The sequence below is a fragment of the Pipistrellus hanaki genome, assembly GCF_964339955.1.
Source record: "Pipistrellus hanaki genome assembly, chromosome: 3".
Classification (NCBI taxonomy): Eukaryota; Metazoa; Chordata; class Mammalia; order Chiroptera; family Vespertilionidae; genus Pipistrellus; species Pipistrellus hanaki.
Window position 1 is genome coordinate 55,882,227 of NC_140505.1, and position 26,171 is coordinate 55,908,397.

Here is a 26,171-nt window from a genome sequence, read left to right on the forward strand (position 1 = left end):
AGCAGAGACTAACATATTGATTGAGTTGACAGAACCAAATGGATCTAGCAAATTATGGAACAGATGGGTCTGTTTGGCCTAAAAAATAATTTTATATATAAAATGTTAGAAAAATCAAGATTAGTATAGGCATCCTAATTACCTGAAAACCTTAATTCATTTCCTTAAAAATAGCAAAAGGATCTATTTTCAATTTTTATTACTTATATTTCTTAACAAAAACAATAATTTTGTTTTGTGTTTGTTTTTTAATTGATTTGAGAGAGAACAAAGGGAAGAGGGAGGGAGGTAGAGAGAGGAAGAGAGAGAAACATTGATTTGTTTTTCCACTTATTTATTCATTCACTGGTTGAATCTTATATATGCTCAGACTGGGAATCAAACCCGAAACCGTGGTGTATTGGGATAACACTCTAACCAACTGAGCTACGTGGACAGAGACAAAAATAAAAGTTTTTAATTTCATTACCTTAAAATTGAACATTCTTTATTGAGCACCTTTCATTTGCCAAGCACATGGCCTGTGTATTTCTAAGTTTCACAACAGTGCTTGTAAGAATTAGTGGTCCCCTTTACAGATGGGGAACCAGTGTTTCCGAAAGCTTAACCCCCTAGCTTGAGTTTGAATTGTCAATCAGTACTGAGTCTGCATGGAACATGCCCTCTGCCTTATTTCAAAGTCTGTGCTCTTCTATGTCACCTTCACCCCAACAAGAAGGAAGGCAGCTAGTCTACCCCTGGCCAATTTAGAGGCCTTGTATTCTCAGCTCTAGCTTTCTGTTTTCTCATTTTAAAAGTACCTAATTTCCTTCCAGATTTTAAATTCTGTGAACTTTTATGAACTAGTGTAACAGAAACCAGAAGACAAGATAGGAATCTTGATTCTGTTTTTTTCTCCCTCATATGCAAATACCATTCCTCAAGTGAAACAGATTGTCAGAGCAAATATGTTGAACCTTGAGTGTAATGAAGCTCATTTGTCAGTGTCTGGGGCACCTTTTTATAAAAGTTAAACAGGGAATCATTTCAGAAATGTGCTTCTGAACCAAAGAAAATGTGTGTTTCCTGTTGCAAAAGGTGTTCCTTTTCAGTCACTTGAGAAAATAATAGAGAAGCTGATGTGAGAACATGGGTGTTTTGTTTGACCCAAGCATTTTCAAACTGCACATTCCTCTTATGTGTATTGCTCACACACGTCATTTTAATACGAAAGGGCACCTGTCTTTTGTCTCAGTACAAATTTACCTTTCAGCACTTCCCATGGTGAAATGGGAGGTACCTGAATAAGTTATTTTTGTTTCGTGAGTTTTGAGAATCCTTTCAATACCTGGTGTTTTCTTTAGACTTTATTATGCCTTTTGCTGGGTAAATGTCATGGAAATGCATTTAGTGACTCTTAATCCTTTTCTTTTACTAAAATTGAAAGAGACATTAGTTCTCATAATAAATCACTTTGTTGACTGTTTCAAGAAAAAAAAACGAAAAGGAAAAAAAAAACAAAAACCCTAATGTGAGTTTTTATTTTCCCAGAACACTTAATTAGAATTCTTGCCTGTGAAAGAGCAGGCACACACACACACACACACAAAATATACACACACACACTCACACACAAAATACACACACACACACATACACACACCATAATACACAACATACACACAGGCTGATATACATAACAAATTATATTTAACACAAATCTCAAATGTGGAGTTACAAAGAGTATTTTAGAATGAAAATTAACAAACCCTCTTTCTTTGGGGGGTGGGTATATGGTCTTTTTAAAACCTTACAGGACCATTTTACTTTAGTAAATAGAAGCTCTTGCTGTTAGTTTCAGGTAACACTTTTATTTTTTTAGATGTTTTTATAGTTTAGTCCAGTGTTTTTTAGGGGGCGTATATTTTTTTTTGTCATTGTTTCATTGTTTTTAGAGAACTGGGGGAGGGCAGAAATTGTGCTAAAATGGTCAGATTCTTTTACTTAAATATGAAAAGTGGAAATGGCTTATGGATTCCTCAGGACCTTCACTTCAGAATTGAAGACTTAGAGGTCAGTAAGCCCACACGCTGAGGGCTGGGGGATAGCTTAGGTCAGTGGTTGGCAAACCATGGCTCGCGAGCCACATGCAGCTCTTTGGCCCCTTGAGTGTGGTTCTTCCACAAAATAGCACATGCGGGAGATTGAAATGTCGTGGCCCATGTGCAAAATTGGTTTTCAGCCTGGACGAGTCTATTTTGAAGAAGTGGTGTTAGAATACTCAAGGGGCCAAAAAGCCACATGTGGCTCAAGAGCCACTGTTTGCCAACAAGTGGCTTAACCTCCCAATTTCTCAGCTTGTGTCCTTTGACTTTCCTTATACAATAGCAACTTAACAAAATCATTTACTAAGACATATACCATGCCATTTTATATCATTGCATTAATATAGGATTAATATAAGGAAAACCAAAGGGGGATGTGATGGTGCAATCAGAACTTTCAATTATTTTGAAAAGTGTAGAATATATTTTTAGTGATATTGCCACAAGGGATTGTAAGTGTATTTGTGGGTTAGCAAAAAGGAGCAAGGAAGGTGGGCAGGCTATTTTCATTTTTAGTTTATTTCTAGGGAAAAGTTTTGAATAGTGTATTTGCAGAATTCTAGTTCAAATGAATTTAAGGACAACTCACTATTCCTAAAGAAAATTTGTTTGTTTGTTTGTTTGTTTGTTTTTGTTTAGTTTAGTTTAGTTTAATTTAGTTTAGAGACATAGAAAGGAAGAGGTAGAGAGAGAGAGAAACATTGATCATCAATCCAGTGCCTTCTGCACTCACCCTACTAGGATTGAACTACAACCTGGGTATATGCCCTGACCGGGACTCGAACTCTCAACCTTTTGGTGTATAAGACAACAGCTCTCCATCCAACTCCCAGACAGGGATACCACTGACTTTTTAACATTAAAATAGCTTTCTATTTTCTACCAAGCTTTTAAAGGAAAGAAAGTAGAATTCTGTCTAGTCTTCATTATATCCCTCAAGGATCATTTATGCACACTATAATATATCTTCCAAACTTACCATTTTAGTTAGTTCTATTCACATCAGGAAGTTAGTTTCTGTTATCTTTGTTTATAAGATTATACCCTTTCAATTGTTCAAAGCACAAGCACAAAATATAAAGTGCTGTTTAATACAATGTAGTAGACACTGAAGTTGTTCTTATATCTATTTCTAAAACTTGACTAGTTCAAAAGGAGCGTTTGTTTGTTTGTTTTGTAATGAAATGCTAGGCACTGGGTGGGAACAATCAAAGCGTAGGTCTCTCTTTAGCGAGGGCCAGGAGCCAGCTAGTTCCCTGCCTGCTCGAAGTAGCCGTCTCCCTTTCCCCCACCTCCATAGCGTGGCCACTGACTTTGAAACAAGATTAGAAGATCTTGCTTTTTTCTGCTTTCTTTTTTGTTTTTAAACATAGAGATTGAATACCCAATTCCTAATTTTATTAAGGAGGCAGTAAGGATAAGGAATATTTAGCATAAGATTTTTTTGATGTTTAAAAGAACCTATATATTTTTGTAAGAAAATTTTCAAGGAGCCGAAACTGGTTTGGCTCAATGGATAGAGCATCGGACTGCGGACTGAAAGGTCCCAGGTTCAATTCCAGTCAAGGGCATGTACCTTGGTTGCAGGCACATCCCCAGTAGGGGATGTGCGAGAGGCAGCTGATCGATGATTCTCTCTCATTGATGTTTCTAACTCTCTATCCCTCTCTCTTCCTCTCTGTAAATAATCAATAAAATATATTTTTTTTTCAAGGAAAACTTATTTATCACTCAGACAACTGAGTTTACTGGTTTTTTACATACTTTCTCCCTCCTCCCCTCATAGTGGAGGTTTACATTCTTTATGATATGCCTTCATTAATCACTTAGTCCCTAGTAATTTATAAGCTTACTAGAGGCCCAGTGCATGGATTCGTGCACCAGTGGGGTCCCTCAGCCTGGCCTGTGGGAATCAAGCTGAAATTGGCTCTCTGACATCCCTGAAGGGGTCCCAGATTGCGAGAGGGTCAGGCCAGGCCAAGGGACCCCACTGGTACAGGATCGGGGTTGGGAGAGACCATGGGAGGGCTCCAAGGTGTGTCTGGCCCATCTCAGCCAGACCCCAGCAGCAAGCTAATCTCCCAATTTGAGTGTCTGCCCCCTGGTGTGCATCATAGCGACCAGTTGAATTAATAGTTGAACACTTAGCATATTAGGCTTTTATTATATAGCATATGTTATTTTTATTGGTTTTATTCATGACTAGGGAAATATATGCCCCCTATATTTCTGAGGTCTATTCCCTTATCTCTTTTTTTATTAAGACATAATTAACATATACCGGTTTTAGGTATACAACATAATGGTTTGATATTTGTATGTTACAAAATGATCACCCATAAGTGTAGTTAATATCCATCACCACACATAGGTACAATTTTTGTTGTGATGAGAACTTTTACAATCTCTTAGCAACTTTCAGATATACAATGCAGTATTATTATTAACTATGCTGTACATTATTCACCATGCTATACATTACATCCCCATGACTTATTTTATAAGTAGAAGATGTACCTTTTGATCACCTTCACCCATTTGGCCACCTTTGTCTTTCATGATCACATATTGCACTTGATTCCACCTCACAAAGTACTTTTCAGATTTTTACTGTTTCCCTGGTTCAGTACCCTGACCTGTTGCTTTCCCTGCTCCTCCCCTGTTTCTAACATCCGTCTTAGAAACATTGCCAAACATCTAAGCTCCAGCTTTCTGATTCTTCCCTCCGTAGCTTCTCCTTCCCAGGCTCAGTAGAAGGGTAACTTGTCATCATTCACAATGGCCATTGTAACAAAATTGTACTGAAAAATGTTGGAGCTAGGGGAGCTTCATCACTGTGTAGAATCACTGCTCTTTCAGTTACCAGGTAAAGTATAGAGAGACATTCCTGACCTTATTCCATCCTACCCTCACCCTCATAACGAAGACCTTCATTTTTTAATCAGCAAAAAAGATCCTGAAAATAGTTTTTAAACTCTGATTGAATCTGGTGAGCCTTTTCAGAGAATCACTCATTTTCTGTTGCCAAGAACTCTCACATCGGAGTACTTGAAGTGAAATACTATGTGCTTATTACTGAGAGGACTATTAGAATTTTAACTGAGGTCCTAAGTTGAGAATGAGTGATTAACCTATAGCCAAAGTATTTCCTCACCCACCCATCCCAAACTAACCATATGTATCATATACTCCAATTCAGTACATTCACAGAATCCAGAAGCCTGCAAAAAGCACAGTGTTCCCTTACATCAAAGGTCAGCAAAGTTTCTATGAAGTGTCAGATAGTGTCTCCTTCTCTTTGCCCTTACTGACCTTCTAGGCCCATCCAGCTATGGAGCCTCCTCCCCTCACCTGACCTGGGATGGCCACGTGAGGGTCCTGCAGCGTGTCCGATCCCACACATGCTCATCTGACACTTCCTCACCACGCTGGACACACACATCCTCTTGCCACACAACTGAGAAATGCTTCTTCCCAATTAAAAAAATCCTTTAGCCTTCCCTTCTTAGGCCTTATACTCTCAGTGGCTGGTTCCATCGTAACATAGGAGATAGCTAGTAGATACCTGTTGGTGACCAAGAGTCAGCTACCTGAACTCAGTGTCCCCAAAATGAAGACATGATTTTTATCAAGCTAAATTTACTAAAACCCATGTTCATGATGTAAATTTCAAAAACATACAGGGATGATATGTAAATAAAAGCATGTCAACAGTTGCCATTGATATACTATATAATACACACACACACACACCCTCTAATTTTTTAAGTTAGGGGATTGCTGATTTTATTTTATTTTTTAATTCTGTTAAATTCAGATCAATAGACATCTGCAAAGGAAATTTTTGTCTTCTATGGAGTCTGAATTTGAGGTTTAGGGTTTATCCAGTCAGTAGAGCCCTTTTAGAGTAACCTGGAGGTTTCTTTGGGCCACAATTAAATACATCAATTGTTGTAGATTTAACTAGTCTGAACTATTCACTTACATCTGAAAGGGCCATTTGCTAATAGGTAGTTTTTAGTCAACAATTGAATGAAAAATGTTGGGTCCAGTTCCATCTAGTTTTCCCAGATAGCCATTACTCATAGTTTTTTGTATGTGTGCCTCTGTGTATGTGTTGCAGTTTTATTCATTCACCCAAGAATTGCTTGGTACTTATTTTAGGTTCTGAGGATCCTGAACTAGAGGAGGCCATGTATTCAGAAACTGGTAAAGGAGAAAGTCATCTAAACAACATCTAAGCAAAATCTGTAGTATGTTCTATTGTGATGGGTGATTTAATAGGAATAGGAAGTGAGTAATTTGAGAGTAGCTAAGAAAGTAACACTGACTGTCTGAAGAAGTAAAGAAGTTTAGATGAGGAAAGAATTACCCATTCTGCCAAAACCGATTTGGCTGGGTGGTTAGAGCGTTGGCCTGCGGACTGAAAGGTCCCATGTTCGATTCTGGTCAAGGGCATGTACCTTGATTGCGGGCACATTTCCAGTACGGGTTGTGTAAGAGGCAGCTGATCGATGATTCTCTCTCACGATGTTTCTAACTCTCTATCCCTCTCTCTTCCTCTCTGTGAAAAATCAATAAAAATGTATTTTAAAAAAACGTTTAATAATAATAATAAATAAAAAAGAATTACCCATTCCACTGCTGCACAGTGAAAAGCACTAGATTTGGGGCCAAACACATCTTTTTACTGGCTGTGGGGAAGTTACTTTACTATCCTGAGCCTCAGCTTTCTCATCTGTAAAGTGAGAAAGTGGAGTTCATAATACTCATTCTGAGCTCTCTACATGCATATCAACAAGTAGTTTTCTTCCCTTCTGGGGCCCTTTCCCCCAGAGGCCATGTGTGGCTGGCAGCATGCTGTGGGCTATGGGATGGAAGGGGCAAAGAAGAGATCAGCTTTGTGGGGTTGCGTGGGGACAGGGCTCCCATTCTGAATGAGAGCCAGGAAAAAGCACACCTGGGTCAACCATTGTCCTGCTCCCCCTGGGAGCTCGTTCGGACAATAGATAGTGTATCTTTTCCCAGCAAAGCCTTTGCATATTTTACTGTCCTTCCAAGTTGACTGAGGGACCTGGTCAGATTACATACTTCTTCAGGCTGCTTTTTACTCTAAGTTTCTACACTGAAACAATTCTAGGATTCCTGGGGGCTTGCTCTATTTCCCAAGTCACTGGGGGAGAAAAATTTAAACTTTACACTGTTAAGATATCTCAGATTTGTTCCCAATAGACATGCAAAAAGTGGATGTTTATGAATTATATGTACTTTTTAAATATTTATTTTATTGATTTTTTACAGAGAGGAAGGGAGAGGGATAGAGAGTTAGAAATGTCGATGAGAGAGAAACATCAATCAGCTGCCTCTTTCACAACCCCCTACTGGGGATGTGCCTGCAACCAAGGTGCATGCCCTTGACCGGAATTGAAGCTGGGACCTTTCATTCCACATGCCAAGGCTCTATCCACTGAGCCAAACCAGTCATGGCTATATGTGCTTATGAATACCGCATTTGGAGGGGATGCTTTCCATTTTAATGAAATGATATATATGTTTTTTTCAGTTACTGATAAGTGGACACTTTCCTAAAAGAACTTAACCCATCTAAGTGATAGACACATTTTAGAGTATTGAAACAAAGCATAATTAATTACCCTTTGTGACTTGTTGTGAGTTTCAACCGTAGAGACACATCAATCAAGGGACAGCTCTGCTATCCCATTTGAGTCTACCAGTGGTCCATGGCTGTTCCATCCAGTAGCCCTCAGTCTGTGCCTTTTTGATATTTTGTCTGCAAAGTCATTTACGTGTAATGGAAGATGCAGGTGTTAACTCACTTGCCAGATGCCACAGCAGGAGAGAAGAGATTGAACCCCCCGCCCTCCTCTCTCTGACCCCAAGCCTGCTGACGGGATGGTTAGGTTTCCTGGCAGAGGGGTCATTACCAAATGGGAAATCCGCTGAAAACAGCCCTGTCCCAGGAGGTAGCACTCCTGGCTCGGTTACTGCAGAGAAGTGATGGAGCACCAAAGCGTGTGTCCCTTTGTCTCTTCCAGGGGAGAAGCCCTACAAGTGCACCTGGGAGGGCTGCACCTGGAAGTTCGCTCGCTCGGATGAACTGACCAGGCATTACCGCAAACACACGGGCGTGAAGCCCTTCAAGTGCGCGGACTGCGACCGCAGCTTCTCCCGGTCAGACCACTTGGCGCTGCACCGCCGGAGGCACATGCTGGTGTGAGGAAGGCCGCCCGTCCAGCTGAGCGTAAGAGCTGGCTCTCTTAGCGGCACCCGGTTCAGCAGGGCTGACTCCCCTCCACAGTGTTCACGCAAAAGGGCATATCACCATCCCACACGAGGTCTGAAAACCAGAGCAGGAACGAGAAGGAACACACTTCTCCTTTCGGTCCGCAGGTAACCCCCCATCGCGACTCCACGAGACCCGTCTCCACGCCGGCCTGGGAGATGATGGGTGACACAGATGCTGGAGAGACGGGCACCGTTGTCCGTGCTGTGTACTCTGCCACTGAATGGTGTTTGTAGCTTGTCCACTTTCCGAGCTGCCAGACTCATTTGGTTATGGACCCTTTTAAAGGTCATCTGCCACAGATGGATGGCGAGAGCGGCGACCTTTCCCGCTGGGGATGATCCTCCCGTCCATCCCACCCCCTAACCTCTTTTTACAGGAATTTCAGTTACTGTCTGAGTGAGACAGAACCCCGGTCCAATCTGTTACCGGCCAGCAGCACCCACGTAGACAAGAAGAAGCTGTTGGAGAGGTTCCATCCCCTGAAAATAAAGGGGGCACTCAGGCGGCCCTTGGCAGTAGCGATGGCTGCAGCTAGATAGCGCCCGCGCCTTGTCATCATGCCATGCCCTGAAGAAAACCAACATTGAGTCTTTCATGTGTTCGTTGTTGATTGGTTTTGTTTTTTTTTGTTTGTTTTGTTTTGGTTCTGTTTTGTTCATCTGTCCGCGCAGAGGGGCGGCGACATTTCGGTCGGAGCCCGGTCCAGGGTCTGCCCTGGCATGGACTGGCCCAGGGCTGTTCTGTGGTTGAATAGGAAGAGCCTGTCTAAAAAAACTACTGCCCCACTTCAAATTGCAGTGTTCTGTCACCCAGGCATCATCTCTTCCTGCCCCTAGGATTTGATTACAAGGAATCAGGGGAGGGGGGGGGGGGGGGCGGAAACTTTCTTAGACACACTGGCACCAAGGTAAGAAGAGGTGGGGCCGCCCAGGCAAAGTCAGTGAACATGAAAAATCAGACAAAGCAGAGATGGAAATAATGCGCCTCTTGAGGAGAAAAGCAATAACGAATAAAAGGACTTTCCTACAATAACTTCACTGAGGACTCACGTTACCAATTTTCATACTTAACTAAAGGGAATTGTAAAAAACACCCCAGCATTTTAGAGGTCTTGGTTTCATTTCCAGCACTGAGGTAATCTTTCTGCTGTTTGTTGTCCTTGCTAGGTTGACTACCACAATTAAAGATTATGCTCCCCTTCTCTTGTTTGTAAATGGCTATTTGGTGAGTAGGCCAGGGAGGCATAGCAGGGAATTAACTCTTGGGTTAATGGGTCAGCTCTCCTTGGAACAGAGTCAGTGGCGAGGGTGTGCCCCCACCTCCCGCCCCCCAGGAAAGCCTGACATGGTGCTCCTTTCCTCACTTGGAGAGCCAAGGATACGCGACTCTCCAATGGGTTCTTTCTATACAGACTTAGTTTCCTACACTGTGTCAGGGCCCGGTGGTTCTGCATTGGCATCTGTTGGGGATGTTGAAGCCACTCGTCCTGTGCTGAGGGTGAGAGGAAATTACAGTCCTGTCAACCCCCTAAAATTATGAGCCTTTTTGGCCTCTAGCAAAGTATACAGTAAACAAAGCAATATATTACCAACAAGCATTCTTTCAGAAAAATTATCATACCCCCCCCCCAAACCCCACTAAAAAGCTGGGGTTTTTTTTCAGCTTTATGTGGCTAAGGGGGCTTGGTGAGGTTTTTAGTTATTATTGTTGTTAAGATTTTTTATAGCTTAGATACAGATGTTGCCAGCATATAGGCTTTTGCAATATATTTTCATTAAAAGCACTTGATTTGGGGAATTGCACAAATTAACCTCACAATGTTACTAGCTCATTTTTCAATGTTTGAACATTCTGAAATAATGTCCAGTTGCAGAATTATCCTTTTTTAGGGTTGTCTTCTAATTCAGATAATCTTATTCTGATGAAGCAAGGATTATAGACATTGAAACAAAGACAATTTTGTGTTGGATGGTATTAAAAGGAATTATTTTTTAATGTTCAAGCAACAACATAATGATTTTCAGGTCAAATTCTGTCTTTAGAAATATGTGCTCTGCATTTTCTGCCAGATCTTAAAAATTCACCAGGCAATTTCCCTCCAACAAGGGCTGCGATTCTATTGACAAATAGCTTCTTTAGCTTACACGATCTAGTACACACCAAGCACTGGGATCTTTTTTTTTTTTTTTTTTTTTTTTTTACCAACTGGAAAGTTTTTTATCTGTACTGTATGCAACTGCTACTTCCCATTGCCTGTGACCACGTGGAATAGAAAAGGGCTGCTTGATGCATGCCAGCATTGGTTATTGGTCAGCAGCAAAGAGCACACGTGGGGAATCCTCTCAGCTGGTCCCAAACCTAGTCGGCAGGTCGTAGGTGAATCACTCAGGTGCCATGTGGGCTTCATTTCATTCTGCCTGCTCTCATGAGAAGGCCAGCCCTGCTCTCTGCTGAGAGATATCTTGAGAGTGTTACAGGTAGGAATGGTTTTCAGAATTCATGAAACTGACAGGCGGTGGGAGCTTCCTGAGTGGCAGCTTGATTTAAATTTAGCCCAGAACTAAATGAGCTGATCCTCTGTAAGAACATAGGAAAGATTCAGGAAAGTGCATTTTCCTCCTCATCCTCTGAAAGTGGGAACCAAACTGAGACAGTAAGCTCACTGATAAAACGCGACAGTGTTAACACCATTCTCCCTCTGACGTGTCTGTACTTCTAAGGAGGAATCCAAGCACAAGTAGTGAATGAGTTGCTGTTTCTCATCCCAGGGCTGAAACTTACTTGAGTTTTCCATAGATGTTCCCCCCATGGAAAGGAAAGTGGTTTGGGAGAGAAGGAACTGGCTTTTTAAGTAGGAATATCTTTAGGGAAAGAACAGCCCCCTCCATGTAGTTTTATGTCTATTCTAGCCTCTTTTGAAAAGCACAGTAGATAATGAATAGAGAATAAGTTGAATCCGAAGGATTCATCAGATGTTCCCTCACTAGAAGCGTTCTTTGGTCTGAAATTTGAAGCTGTCCCGCCAGTGTGCAGCTGGACATGTGTGCATGGTTGGGAACTCGCACACGGGTACCCACAGTGATGCCTGAGAAGCTCCGGGGACCGGACTATCTCTCTGCATTGTGGAGACTGAGTTCAAGGGAGTTCACATGATGTGAAAAGCGCTAAGATTCAGGCTTTGAGGTTTAAATAGATTTCCTCTTCATGTTCTGATCTTAGGTTGTCAGAAAGAGATTCACACTTCTCCATCCTCCTCTGGCCCCATCCTATCAACTGTGTGCAGACTCAGAGAAGCCTGCCGGATAACTTACTTTCTCTTATGGCATTTAGACTGAAATTCCTCATGACTTGACCGTAAAAATCATACTACTGCCTGGCATTACTTTTACAAAGCACTATTAGACATTCATTTCCAAAAAGCAGTTGAGTAACAGTAACATAAACCACATTGGGGGGGAAAGAGCACTTTTTTTCCCCCCCACTTAATAGATTAAGTGGGAAATAGGAAGAGGATTATTAGGGGAGGAGGAGATCTTACAAAAAGCTACAGTGTTTACAATGCCAGTTCTAGATTAGAAAGGCCATTCTCAGGATGGTTGGCATGTTGAAAAGCTCATACAAAGCTGTGTTCATTTTTATACAGCCTTTTTAAACTTCGAATTGCCATTTGTGTTCCAAACCTAAGTATAATTTCTACATTAATGGAATCAGTTCATTAGAATGACAATATGTATATGGATAAAGATGCAGTATTCCTATTCTGTACTTTATTTATTATACTTACCAAAGCAACAATTGAATAAACCTGGTGAGGTGAGGCCTTCAAATGTACTAATACGCCTTTGTTATGTTGTTATGACTGCTTAGAAATGTGGCCAGAATGTTGTTATGAAGGTGACTTAGCATTGATAATAAGGGTGGACAGAATTCAGCAGTATTAAGAATACCAGCATGCATGATACATTGAGTTATGACCTTCATGTGAGGGACTGGACATGACATGTCTTTTATGCATCATAATAGGCCCAGGAAGCCTTAATGCTCATAGTCCATAATCCAGTCTCAGATTTTGCTCTTTACTAATGCCTATAGATTTTGTGAGTAAATGTATTCTACAACTTCACCGACCAAATCTCTTTCTTCAGTTATTCTGAGGTGGTGTATCTCATTTAAAAATATATATATTTTTTGCTTTGATTTGGTTTTGTTTAAAAACAAGGTTTGCTGTTATGTCTTCCATATTACATTTCTACTTTTTCCCACACTGCCATCTACTTACCTGCACAGGCACCACTGATACATGCAGACCCGTATACACACCTGTATATGCAGCAGCCAGTGGGCTCATAAGTCTCAACAGAAAACTTTTTTTAAAAGAATGAATTTGTAATAATCCATACTGTCTACAAATGTAAGTTATTTACCTTAGTGGGGAATCAGCTTACAATGCTATATATGACTTTGCCTGCATTTTATAGTTAAGAAGTGTACATAAAAAAATTTTAAATGCTATATTTTCACAGGTTCATTATAGAGTAATGTCTGTTTAGCAACCCATGTCCATTGGTACTTTTAAGTGTGCTAAATACTGTGCGATTGCAATAGAAATTCAGATTTTCATAAGAAAATGAAATTGAGGATACTGCATCTTTAAAAAAAAATAGAGTTGAAGATATTTTGCTGTATTCGTAACATATGTGATAGTGGAAAAAGTATTTTCAAACACAAATTTTACAGGGGTTGTAAATAGTTTGATGAAGTATGTTGGGGAAAAGAGCTTCTAGTTTTCATCACAATAAAAAAAAAAAGAAAACTTGTTCAGATATGCCTTGTATATCTTACACACAATTAGCGATATTGCCATGGGAACTCTGTTCCACGTTCTCACAGCACATCCCTTGTGCTCTGACAAATGGAGTGGCCACTTGTCTCAATTCAGCCAGGATGGTTTAAAACATGTTGAACTTATTTTAAGTCACAAACAACTGATTCCAAACTCAAAATGTCTGTACCTGAAAAGGGGGAAACAGCGGCATAGCTTCCTGCTTGTGCTAAAGAGAAGCAGCTAGCCATTGTTCTATTTCCTCAGTTATCTTCCTCCTCAACCAAGTAGTTCTTGATAAAAATGAAAACTATACAGGTGTTGGTGTTTATTCTTGCTTAATTCCAGAGGGTATACTTTTAAAAGTAGCTACATCTTGACAAGATGAAGTGTTAGGGTTATGGCCACATGTTAAATGAATCTATACTGGCAATAGGAATAAGCTAATACCCATTTTCCCAAGTGGTTAAAAGCTGAAAGTGCCTGTCAAACATTATGACCAATGAGATATTCACATACTTTTACATAGCAATAATTCTTCTTCAGACTGGGTTTTTCTTCTACATTTTGGAAATGCATATATATATACACAATAATTTGGATCTGTTCACATACCCACAAAAAATTTCTCGTGTGTCTTCTCAAATATACCCAATTTTGTTTATGTTGGCATTAATTCAGTCTTACAGAACATCAGCATGCAAACCTGAATATTAAAGTTATCTTCAACATACACTATAGCATATGGCAGTTATAATTTTAAGATAAAAACTTCACTGTGATTTGCCCCAAACTTAGGAAGCACTGAAAACAAAAGTCAATTTATTTAGAGCAAAACACTAGAGATATTTGTTTGCCTTACTTTATCTGCTAATATCAAATGCACAAATCCATCTTTATTTCCCTTTTCCATACTTTCTGTTCTCATCAAAGAACCATTTTTGAAATGAATATTGACACAATTTTCTATCCCCAAAAATGTCTACTGAGGTATAACTGACATCAAGTAAGCTAAGGTTTGCAGTCAGTCCTGGAAATATCCAGATTTACGTTTAGAACCTCACAACTTTAACTATCATTATTTTACTTCTAAAAGTGGAGTCATGAATGGAAATATACAATGAAATTATATGGGTAAACAAGAGCCCTGGAAATTCTCCAGCCCTGCCATCTCAGTACAAATCCACCCAAACAAGCTATTGAGGGCTATCAGTAAAATTATACTCTTTTAGAGCCAAACATTTGGTAAGAGCAATTTAAAAAGCATGGCGGTAATGAAACACGGGGGCTGTAGACACTGAAGGCGACCCGATGCCCGATATTCTCCAGAACCAGACCCCAGGCCTAGAAAGCCATCTACTGCTTCCTCCTCCAAGTTTCAGAGAGAAAGAAAGAAGCCCAGAGAAGGTGGGAAATCACCAATTAAGTGTCAAAGGAAAGCCTTAACCTACTGAAGTCAAGTCTTCTGACTGGGCTACTTCCTGGAAATTGTCTGAAAGTACTAACAGAAAGTGAAAGGTCAAAAGGTCAGCAAGCTATGAAACAACAGCTATTCTTTTTTTTTTTTTTAATATATTTTATTGATTTTTTACACAGAGGAAGGGAGAGAGATAGAGAGCTAGAATGTCGATGAGAGAGAAACATCGACCAGCTGCCTCTTGCACACCCGCTACTGGGGATGTGCCCGCAACCAAGGTACATGCCCATGGCCTGAATGGAACCTGGGACCTTTCAGTCCGCAGACCGATGCTCTACCCCTGAGCCAAACCGGTTTTGGCAACAACAGCTATTCTTTATTAAAAATTTACTATGTGCCAAGCCCTGTACTAGCTAATTTTTAAGACACATTCCCTCTCATCTGTACAATTTTTATGGATAGTAAACTGAGGCACGGAGCGAGGCTGTGTGGTCCTCAAACACAGAAAACACAAATGGCAAAATGGGGATGTGAAGCGACCTATCTCAGGCTCTGAAGCCCATGTTCTTTCCATCACAGCACCCAGCACCTGTGCACCCAGCAGCCAACTTCCCATATCTAACTCTTAAGTAGTTTTTATTATGAATGCATAGTTATTCTATGTTCCAAGTAAGATACAGGGACATGCTATAACATGTTGTGATAGTGGAACAGAATATTTGAAATCTATCTTCTCCTGAAGGGTCACTATATGCAGATTGCAATAACCAGATGTCTCCCTGGATTTGTCAGTATCCTCCTATCACCACTCTGCTAAATGTTTGGCCTGAAGATCCAAAATCATCAAAACTCTTCCCAACTTTGTAGCATTTTAGCCAGAGTGGGTTTTTACCATTCTGTGCATTTCTGTAGATCTACTAAAAGCCTTTCCACCTCTACAGCCCTGCTAGAGAGAGGCTGCTTAAGGGGCATTTGGGATGTTGACCTCCATGGAGCTAGTTGTTAATAACAGCCCATTCCTAGTAGTTGTTAATAGGGTGGCAATCATAAACATTCAGGTGATGAGCAAGGAGAGATGCAGACTATTCTTTTTCAGATTTCTCACCTGACAGCACCGCCTGGGAATGTCTTACATAATCTTAGGTATAATTTGTTTATCGTATTGTTAGTTTAATTGAAATTTTTGTGAGAAGCTGTCCAACATTTGAGAAATGAAATCCCCTCCTTTTCTGTGTATCACAAGGTCTCTGACAGTATTGATTCATAGAAGTACTAATGGTCTTAGAAAACATTAAGAGAATGTCATTTCTCGTGGTGTTTCTTTTTCTGAAAATGAATCTCCTGAGTTATGATCTTTCTCCCCATTACTTGTCTGAGAGAAGAGATAAACCTGCATAAACAAATTCCCTCCTGCGCTGAAAGCCAGTGTTTGGTGTGCACACCTCACTCGGAGAGGGGCTCTCTTCCCAGTTAAATGGGTTTCACAAGCAATAATTTCTCAACAACAAAACCACACCTCTAAGTGAGTTGAAAAGAGATGAATGGTGGAAATAGTACTTTTTTCATTCTAGACTTCATCTCTAGAAATGTAAAATGCTGAGACAAGAGAGTCTGCTCTTTGTGTAAAGCAAGAACCAATGACTCTATGTGTGTGTGAATTATTATATCTTGCTTTTTCCAAAGCAAGCTTACCAAGACTTTTATGAGATTGATTTTTTGGTTGAGAAATGAGGGTGAATGGAAGAGTAGCATTTGGGTCAAACTCTACTTCTAAAAGTGTCCAGGTAATCAAAAAGTAAGATATTTGAGGACATATCAATGTCTTTCCTTTCTGCTAATTTCATGCTCCAAAGATACTGCATAAAACATTATAGAAAATGCTTTTGCCCTACTTGTGCTTCTAGTTTTCCCATAGCAGAATTTTGTAATTACATCCAGACTATAGTATCTATTTTGTTCCTTAAACTTTATTACATTGGATGGGTATTGTTGAACTGGGGCACTGGTGCCTATATTCAAGGCTCTTTCCTATCAACTTGTCTGTCCAGAATTTGTTGTGTTTGAAAGTTCATTTTTAAAAATCACCATCCCTCTCTCACCCCCGAAAATGGTGGCTGTATTGTTTTGTTCATGTCTGTGGGACACATTGCATCACATGGCAAACCAACTCTGTGTGGAAATGAGATAACTACTTACACAACCAGCTTGAAAACATCGTCTTATGTATTATGTCATCCTGCATCATAATGCAATTATGTGTATCATAACATGTTCATTTACAAAAAAAAAGAGAGAGAAACCAGCAAATTCACGTTTGTCCATAGAAGAATGTACTCAGAACGTTGTGTGTTGTTAAATGATGAGAACAGACCACTTTTAAGATACCCACCTGCCACTTAAAATGACTTAGTTATAATTAGTAGTAGTCTAGACGTTGCTTTTGGTGTGTGGGGGGATGGGGGGAGTCATATTCTTTTGAATAAATCAGTCGTATTTGAAAAAAAAAAATACGTGGGATTAAAGAAAAATATCATCTTTGGCCAAATCCAGCAGGCATCTTTTTCCTTTTCCTAAACACTTAGCTCATTATACATGGTGATTGGATTACAGGATCTATCTGTGTAAAAAAAAACAAAACAAAACAAAAAAACATCCTTTAAGCTACAAAACAGTTGTTCTAGGCATGAAAATCCTGAACAGCAAGTGGAATAGATGTGCTGCATCTGATTGACGTGTCGGGTATAATTTACAAAAGCCTCTTGGGTCTCTAACCCCAGCCAGTTTGAGTGCCCAGGGAGGTCCTACTCACCAGAGGATAAACACCCCCAATGATGCTGGCAAGCAAGTGTGTTCATTTTCAAATCTTCATTTGGTTTTCCGTTCAGAGTTTTAACTACAAATGAATTTATTTCTCCAGCTTATCTACAGATCTAATTTCCCAATAGTTTTCTCTGCATTTATATACTCTGTAGTGTTTAGGCAGACTGTTATAAGTTTATTAATATTATGTAAGTGTTGTTCTTGTATTTATGTATAGTGTATGTATTGTAAATATACTCAGAGCTTTTTTCCTTTTACTGTAAAATGGTGATATTTTTTTTTTGGCCCTATGATAATGTAATCTCCTAATGAGATTCTCTCAGAGGATGATTATTCCAGTCTATTCTCAGAGATTTAAATGAACAAGTGTTATCGTTTTTAATGGTGTCTCAGACATATTCTGTTGGTGCATTGCTTTTCTGTATTCAACTTTCCTATGAATTGAGCTGTGAACTGAAATAGAGTTTAAACCTTTAACTGTATGCATTTGTATAATTATCTGAATGAAGGCATGAAGGTTAAATAAAGCATTTTGTATGGAACAAAACTCCCTAATTTTTACTAAGGCTGACTCAGACACTTTTGAAACCATACTTATTAACCATTCTAATGAAACCTTTGTTATGAAAAGTCTGACCATTTCTCTCTAGTAATGTAAAACATAGAACGAGATAGACTCTACATTAAAAAATGAACTGGGTTTTTATTTCATAACAGCCAGCACCTGAAGAGGGATTCCTAACAATATTTTAGTGAATGTAAAACTAAAAAAGGTCCAGAAGTATGAGGTGGTATAAAAATACATTTTTCATGGACTAAAATTGAATCTCCATTAGTTATAATTATTTGGATTTCATGTGTCATTTAAATGTAGAATTATCCATTGAGCACATGCCCAGGCTAAGTGATTTCTGTAAATTATAAAGAAAACTGGATTTGTAGAGGCTTTTGAAAATAAGGCCATGAATGAGTATAATTTTAAGTAGTTGCTAAATAAGCACTTAAAAATCTCTGAGTATCTTCCTATAGATAGTTCTTCAACTGAAGATCTAGAAAATGCATTCTAACAAAGAATAGGGTAGTAAGCACTAACAATGACAGAATGGCAATACATGATAGATGACAACTAACATAATATTTAAGTTCTTCCTAGATTCCAGAAAGTGTTCTTAAGCGTTATATGTGTCCCAATTTTCATTGTAAAAATCTTGAGTTATGTTCTGCTATTTCTTTAATTTCACAGATGAAAAAGAGAGGCACTGAGTTCAGGCCACTGTCTTAGCCAGCCTGGTTCAAATATTGGTGTCCACTAACAGGCTCTGGGTTAAGAGATGAAAAAAGAATGGAAGTGGAGAGCAGGGTCAAAGATGAAAGAGACAGTTAATGGCCACAAGTATCATAGGAATTTTCAACAAATACCTTTGATTGTATACGTACAAATAAATATAAATAAATCGAGCAAAGCACTATCCTTCATTTCATACTCCGTAAACCACAGTGCAGTTTAATAACAGAAGAGTCAGAGATTGAAATCAGTTTTGACTAACTTTATCACTGGTCAGATCTATTTCCAAATGAATGATGAAAATGTTCTGTTCCACTCAAAGACACTGTGGTGAGAGCCAGAGGCTGCTGGTCACACCGCATTCCCATCAGAGCACACCATTTCCGCATCAGTTGGGAGGATCGGTGCACTGTGGCTTTGACTTCCCAAATCTGCTGCTTTGAGCTCTACGAATGGGTCCTAAGGGAGTGATTTTTCTCTCCCAGTGAGAGCTTCCCTTTATGGCTATGAGCATTAGCTGGACAACAGAAATAATTCACTACAAAATTCTAAGATTGTTTGAAAATTAAGGCAATAAACTATCAGCACATTTTGACTAAATTATTTGGGAAGACTTTAGCTTTGCTAATTTAGAAATGTCCCATTAAGGCAGGAACCAGTCAACTATCCGGTTCTACACTCTGGTGAAGCATGGTAACAACTTGTAGGGTGGAACCTAATTCATTCAGTTACCTCATTTTGGATAAGACTTTGTAACAAAATGGTAAGGTGGGCATTAGATTTATGTCTTTGGCCTGATTTTCTGAGAGTTCTCTTTAAACCATGCAAGCAGCCAAACCAGCTCTCTAGCTTTGTTTTGGGTGGGTGGTGGTGGTGTTGTTGTTTGTTTAAGTATATTTTTATTTATTTCAGAGAGGAAGGGAGAGGGAGAGAGATAGAAACATCAATGATGAGAGAGAATCATTGATGGGCTGCCTCCTACTGGGAATTGAGCCTGCAATGGGCATGTGTTCTGACTGAGAATCGAACCATGACCTCATAGGTCTATGCTCATTTGTCTCATAGATCTATGCTCAGCCACTGACCCATGCTGGCTAGGCTTGGGGTTTTTTTTTTGTGTGTGTGTGTTTTTTATGTGTGTTTTCAATTCATCACAAGAGGTTTTTTTCCTAAGGATAGATAGACCAGAGACAAATGCCATGAGATAGACCACAACATTGTTTTACTCTCAAGGTAAATATTTGTCAATATTTCTTCTATCAATTGATTCTTGGATATTTCAACAATTAGTAGAATTATTTAGGTGCTAGATAATTCTGTTACTTCTACAATCCTCACCTTTACTCTGGATGTTTCACCAGATCTAAAATTTCTAATCTAAGCATTGATGGCTTCATTATTTCTTACTTTCTCAAAGTTAACGACTATAAAACAACAGCATGAAATAGTTAAATGCATGGAAAAAAGCAATGTATTTAAAATTAGAATACCTTGGGGCTTTATCAAACAGAAAAAAAAATATTTCAGTGCTAGAACAAAATTACACTCCCTAAAATATTATTTTAGTCCCAAATGGTCACTGATGATTTTCATACCATACAGTGCATTGTCTTCCCACCAAAGTTGCATGCTTTTCTTCAACACAATGAGTTCCTTGTGCTTTGCCCTAGTGCTATCTGGATTTAATATATTTCTCTCCCAGCAGTGTAATAATTATAATTTACATCATTTCCTGTTTAGTCTAAATTCACCAATGAACACCTACACAGTCATGCACTTGAGTGATGGTCTATTTCTAAAATAAATTACATTTTCTTTGTACAGAAACAACTTCTACATTATCTTTTTCTTTTATAGTTTCACTGTTTAAGTGTGTGTGTGTGTGTGTGTGTGTGTGTGTGTGTGTGTGTGAAGCTTCATTTTATGAGGCCATGATGACATCAGCAGGTATGTTAAACACAGGTTTACTAAGAAATACCTCAGAATTGCTTAAATACAACTAGGGCCATCACAACGCCCCCTTTTCTCTTACTATAGCTACAGTTTACATGTACACATTACAATCCATTATTTGGATTATAAGGCAGGATAAGTCTGTGTAATCAGCTACTGTGATGTCTACAGTTCCTTAGAGCTTTCAGACTGTACCAAATATTCAGGTCAGTTCCAGCATCTCTAGGGTAATCTTGCTGCTGCCTCAGACTCCTCTGAACTTTTAAACTTGACCATAGACCAGGTGTTGGGGTAGATGTGGTTGACATTATTAGTCACCTTCAGAGTCCTTAAAACTTACACTAGTGTGGCCAGCACATTCCATTGCTGAACTAGGGTCTGTAGACCTACTTCACCTTTCATTACTGATCTGGAGCCATCGTTTTTTATTATGTTCAGCAAGAATCTGTACAATCAATATCAATGGGTATTGATGTTGATTATTTCATGATACATGTTACATTGTGCATCTTAAGCAAGCATTTAAATTATATATTTGGAATGTCTAAGACATGGAGAAATGATTAGGAAATTTCAGAAAGTTTATTCAGCCACTAATAACAAGTCAATGTTATTAAGGTTAGTAGTAATAACTTTTACATACATAACATAAGAAAAAGCACATATTTGCATTACACTGTATAGGTATTTGATATAAGACACAAAAATTGTATGTAAGACATAATCTCTGACCAAAAGTAAATTATAGCCTATTAGTAGATAAATATGGAGTTTCTATAGATTAAAATATAAGTGGATAGGCACTACCAGAACTGACTGAGGTGTTATAGAAGCTTAAAGGTAGGGAAAATAGCTTTAGCAACACAAGTAAATCAGAAGGCCTCCATGACCCCTTAGATCCATATTACACGCAGATGATCAGATCCCTAGTTCCGTACCCAATGAAAGACCAAAGCTGTCCCCAAGATTTCTGTGAACTTTGAGGGTGTGTGCAGCACTAGGGGAAGGGAGGCAGGGCTGCTGGAATTGTCACAATCTCCTCATTCCCTTGGTTTATGGATCATTTCAAGGTCTGAATTGTGCTCTCTGTTCCCTGTCCTGCCAGCCTCCTACTTGACTTACCACATATGTAATACCAATTACATATTCATTGCTTATAAATTGACCCATTACTGGCATATAAATCCAATTAGTTGGTAATAGTGAACATTTTCAAAAACTAAATAAAGAATGGAATGGGACACTATAGAGTATGAGAGAATGGAATGAAAGGGAAGGGAAAATAAGACAAAGAGCAGATTTCAGTTAGGTACACATGGGCATGTGTGTGACACAATGCAGCATAATGTAAAAATTAAAGTTTGAAAGCCTCTTGTTGACTTGCCTCTCTCCTTTTCCCCTGCCCAACATCATCCAGGGGAAATCCACAAGTGCTGGGGAGGTTGCCGAGAAAAAGGAACCCTCCTTCACTGCTGGTGCAGCCAGTGTGGAAAACAGTATAGAGTTTCCTCAAAATATTAAAAATTGAATTGCCATTTGACCCAGTGATCCCACTTCTAGGAATATATCCCAAGAAATCACAAACACCAATCAGAAAGGATATATATATCCCTATGTTCCTACCAGCACAATTTACAATAGCTAATATTTGGAAACAGCCCAAATGCCCATCAGCAGATGAGTGGATTAGAAAACTGTGGTATATCTATGCAATGGAATACTAAGCTTCTGTAAAAAAGAAGGATTTTTTACCATTTGCAACAGCATGGATGGAATTGCAAAGCATTACACTAAGCAAAATAAGCCAATCAGTGAAAGATTAATATCACATGATCTCACGCATTTGTGGAATATAAAGAACATTATAACTGATGAACAAAAGTAGATACAGAGGCAAAGAAGCATGGAACAGACTATCAAACTACAGTGGGAAAGCAGAGGGTGGGGAAGTAAGAGATCAACTGAAGGACTTGTATGCATGCATATAAGCATAACCAATGGACACAAGACTCTGGGATGGAGTGGGGGAGGAAGGCCCTATGAGGGCATATGCCAGAAGTAGAGGAGGCTAGGGAGAGGTCAATGGAGAGAAAAGGAGACATATTTACTACTACGTATTTGTAATTCTTTACACAATAAAATAAATAAAAAAAGAAAATCCAGGTGTCCTTGTTTCTCACTCTGACCAACTTATCCATGAGGATGGTTAATTTTGTTGTCAATTTGGCTGGGACACAGTGGCCAGATGTTTGGTCAAACATTACTCATGATGTGTTTTATGGATGAGATTAACATTTAAATTAGTGGATTTTTAATAAAACAGATTACACTCCATAGTGTGGACCTCTTTCAATCAGCTAAAGGCCTAATAGAACAAAGACTGACCTCTATGAGCAAGAAGGAATTCTGCCAGCAGACTGCCTTTAGACTTGAACTGCAAGTCTTCCCTGAGTCTCCAGTCAGCCCATCAGATTTTAAACTCGCTAAGCCTCTTCAATCATGTGAGTCAATTTCTTAAATTCTCTCTCTCATCTGATTATTTGGCTATTGGTCGGGTTTTAAAAATATATAAAAACATAGATGTTATGCTTTCTTAGATAAAGCATAGTGAAAAAACTGATAATTTTTTTTTTCATCTGTCAAATTAAGATCAGTAGGTGGATTATCAAATTGTATTCCATAATCTTTCACTGGAACTGTCTTATCTATATACATTTGATAAAGTAGGAAATTCCATTTTTCAAACATTAGAAAATAGACTTTTATGAATATGAGTAATTTTTAAAATTACAAGGTGCCAATTTACCTGAAAGTTTCTGCTTAGATTCTGCCAGTGCCTATGTTCTTTAGCATCTGATTGACTTTTCATTATTTCAATCCACAAAGTCTTATGACAATTTTTTAAAAATGTCTTTCTATTTCTGTGACTTTAATACTTCTGCATCTTTCCTAAGAAAATCTTTAAGCCATTTCACATTTGTAAAACCCTAAATTGATACCATAACTCACATAAATGTCTATTTAGAAATAGCTTTCATCTGATTATTTGGCTATTGATCGGGTTTTAAATATATATTACATGATGAAAAGAGTTTTAAAACTCAGAATGATAGTTGGTATACAAAGTTCACTAAAATCAGAAAAAAAAAAGTATAATTGCTATGTTAGAACACCTGGAGCTAATATGATATTGTATGTCAACTATAATTTAAACATAAATTTTAAATAATAGACCAAAAGAAAAAAAGAAAAAGAAATTGTTTTCCTCAAGTGAAAATAAATTTGTTGACTATAGCACTTGCTGAGAACTGGGGATTAGAAACTTAATATTTTGGTCTGAACTGTTGCTTTCCCTCAAGTCGTAGCATTTACGTGGTTTAGTAGCTCCCCCTGTGACACTAGGGACCTCAGGAGCAACAAGGCCTGAGTTTCCACAATACTTCCTCATATCCAGGGCAAGTGGAAACAGGCCACCTCCTCACGCTGTTAACTGATGTTTTCTTTCTTCTTCCAATATTCATGTACTTCATTCCAACATTGTCGTTTCCTGTCTTTTGTGAAGGATTCTGTAATATTCGAATCATTCAGGCCACATGGGGCCTAAACATTTGTGCACTTCCTTTTTTAAAAATTCATCTCCTACACTGATGTGGCTGCCCTTACATAAAATCAAAACAAGAGTCCCTTGGTTATGACTTACATAAAATCAAAACAAAAGTCTCTTGGTTATGACATGTAACCGTATTTATTCGCCAGGGTGCCGAATGTATCCAATGAAGGATTTATTTAGTTTCTGTGTGTGCAACAAACTGGGAATCATCGCCTAGCTATTTCCCACCATAACTTGGGCTACTTCCTCTTTGCATTTGCCTTTATTGATCGGCTGACCTGTCATCCGTGTGAGGCGAGGGGCAGTGGTGGCTGTGGTCCGACTGGTGGAAGCGGTGCCTCTCTCTTAAAACCTGTAGGACACCAAAAAGGACAAAGGCAGCCTTCTGACTCTCTTTCCCTGTTTAATCTCTTGGCATTCTGTGTTTATCACTGGACACAGAGCAGCAATAAAGTTCAGAAGCAGATAAAGGTACAGACAGTGAGGCCAAGGTATTTGTAAAACTCTATAAATTTGTTAGCCAGAAGTTGCCGTTTAATCTTTACATACAGCAGGGTCTCAAGGTCAACTGCTCCATAAAGCTCGGCATAGGCACCGGTGTTTGCCGCCTCTTCCCTTCCTTATCAGCTAAAGAGGACTCTCCCATCTTATGTCTTATAATCCTGCTCCTTTTGAATGGATTATCAGTGAGCGATTCCTGTAGCATAAGAAAATGCCATCGGCCTGTGGGCGTCAATGCACAGTCTGACCCCTTTGATGTGCACAAGGAAAACTGAGAGCGGCCCCAGTATGATGTTGACAGTGGGTGTGATGTGGCATTGTTGATTTCGAGATGAGGAGGGAAAAGAGAATTTCGACCAAACTTGGAAATAGATTCTTCTCCATTTGTGCCAAAGGAGCTAGGTGGGTTTTTTTTGTTTTGTTTTGTTTTGTTTTGTTTTCTTGTTTTGTTTTGTTTTCAAAGTTGTAACTGTGTTTTGAGGACAGAGGTTAAGAAAGAAACTTTTGATAAAATTTTATATGGTAAAGCTACAGCCTAAGTCTTTGTTACAGAAGGTTGAAGGCCCTGAAGGTGTGAGCACAGGGGAAGAGCATTCGCTTTAAGGCCCGATGGAAGTGGTTTTCTATCAGTTATTCGGTTCTCCGCAGAGTGGTGCTTGCAAGTGCATCTCCTGAGGACACCAATCTTAATGGGGACAGTGACACCACCTTGCGGGGGTTGAGAGGTGTCCACGCGATTACTTCATAGATGCAGCATACAGGGTGGGGCCTGCCCCAAAGTCACCTTAGGAAGAGCTTTATGGTCATTCCCGGCTTCTCAAGTTCACCGAAAGGCAGGAATTTCCCACTTTGCTGCTCAGGAGGGAGAGAACGTACAGAGGGCTCAGCTCCTGCCACTTGGCACCTTGTGTTCCCTTCCCCAAGGAAGCAGGGGCCACCGGTCCGTTTTGTGAACTTGGGTGAAAGACCGGCACACGGTGGCTCAGTCCCTCTGCCTCATTCAGAACACACTGTCCTTGAAATGCCCCGGTTCTCAATCAGATCCGAAGCAAAGGGCCTTTAATTGTTATCACTGCCTGGAGTTGGGTTTGGGGCCCAGCGGTGTCCCTGTGAAAGTAAAGACAACATTTCACTTTGTGAATGCCGGCTTTAATTGTGGGGACAAAGAACATCACAACTACCTAAGTATGAGGCAATACCCGCCTGAAGCATACCCAGAGTCCTAACTTCTTTATTTTGGGGTCAGCTAACAATACCCCTTCTAGCCCACTTCATATATATATATATATATATATATATATATATATATATATATATATTCCCTATTTGTTCACTTGGTGTTTGAAATTACACATTAGACTGCATTTGTTTG

At 39.3% G+C, this 26,171-nt stretch overlaps 1 protein-coding gene across 7 annotated transcripts in view; it reads left to right on the forward strand.

Annotated features, from left to right (window-relative positions):
- The window catches only part of KLF12 (KLF transcription factor 12), a 417,106-nt gene extending 399,109 nt beyond the window's left edge, over positions 1 to 17,997 (forward strand). For 6 of the 7 annotated variants that reach the window (XM_084876486.1, XM_084876488.1, XM_084876490.1 and 3 more), the window contains one exon: positions 8,141 to 17,997. In XM_084876486.1, the coding sequence (XP_084732612.1) occupies positions 8,141 to 8,322 (182 nt within the window). In that variant the 3' untranslated portion in view covers positions 8,323 to 17,997. The remainder of the gene's footprint in view (positions 1 to 8,140) is intronic. The other variant, XM_084876489.1, reaches the window with a different exon arrangement.
- Positions 17,998 to 26,171: the final 8,174 nt, after the last annotated feature.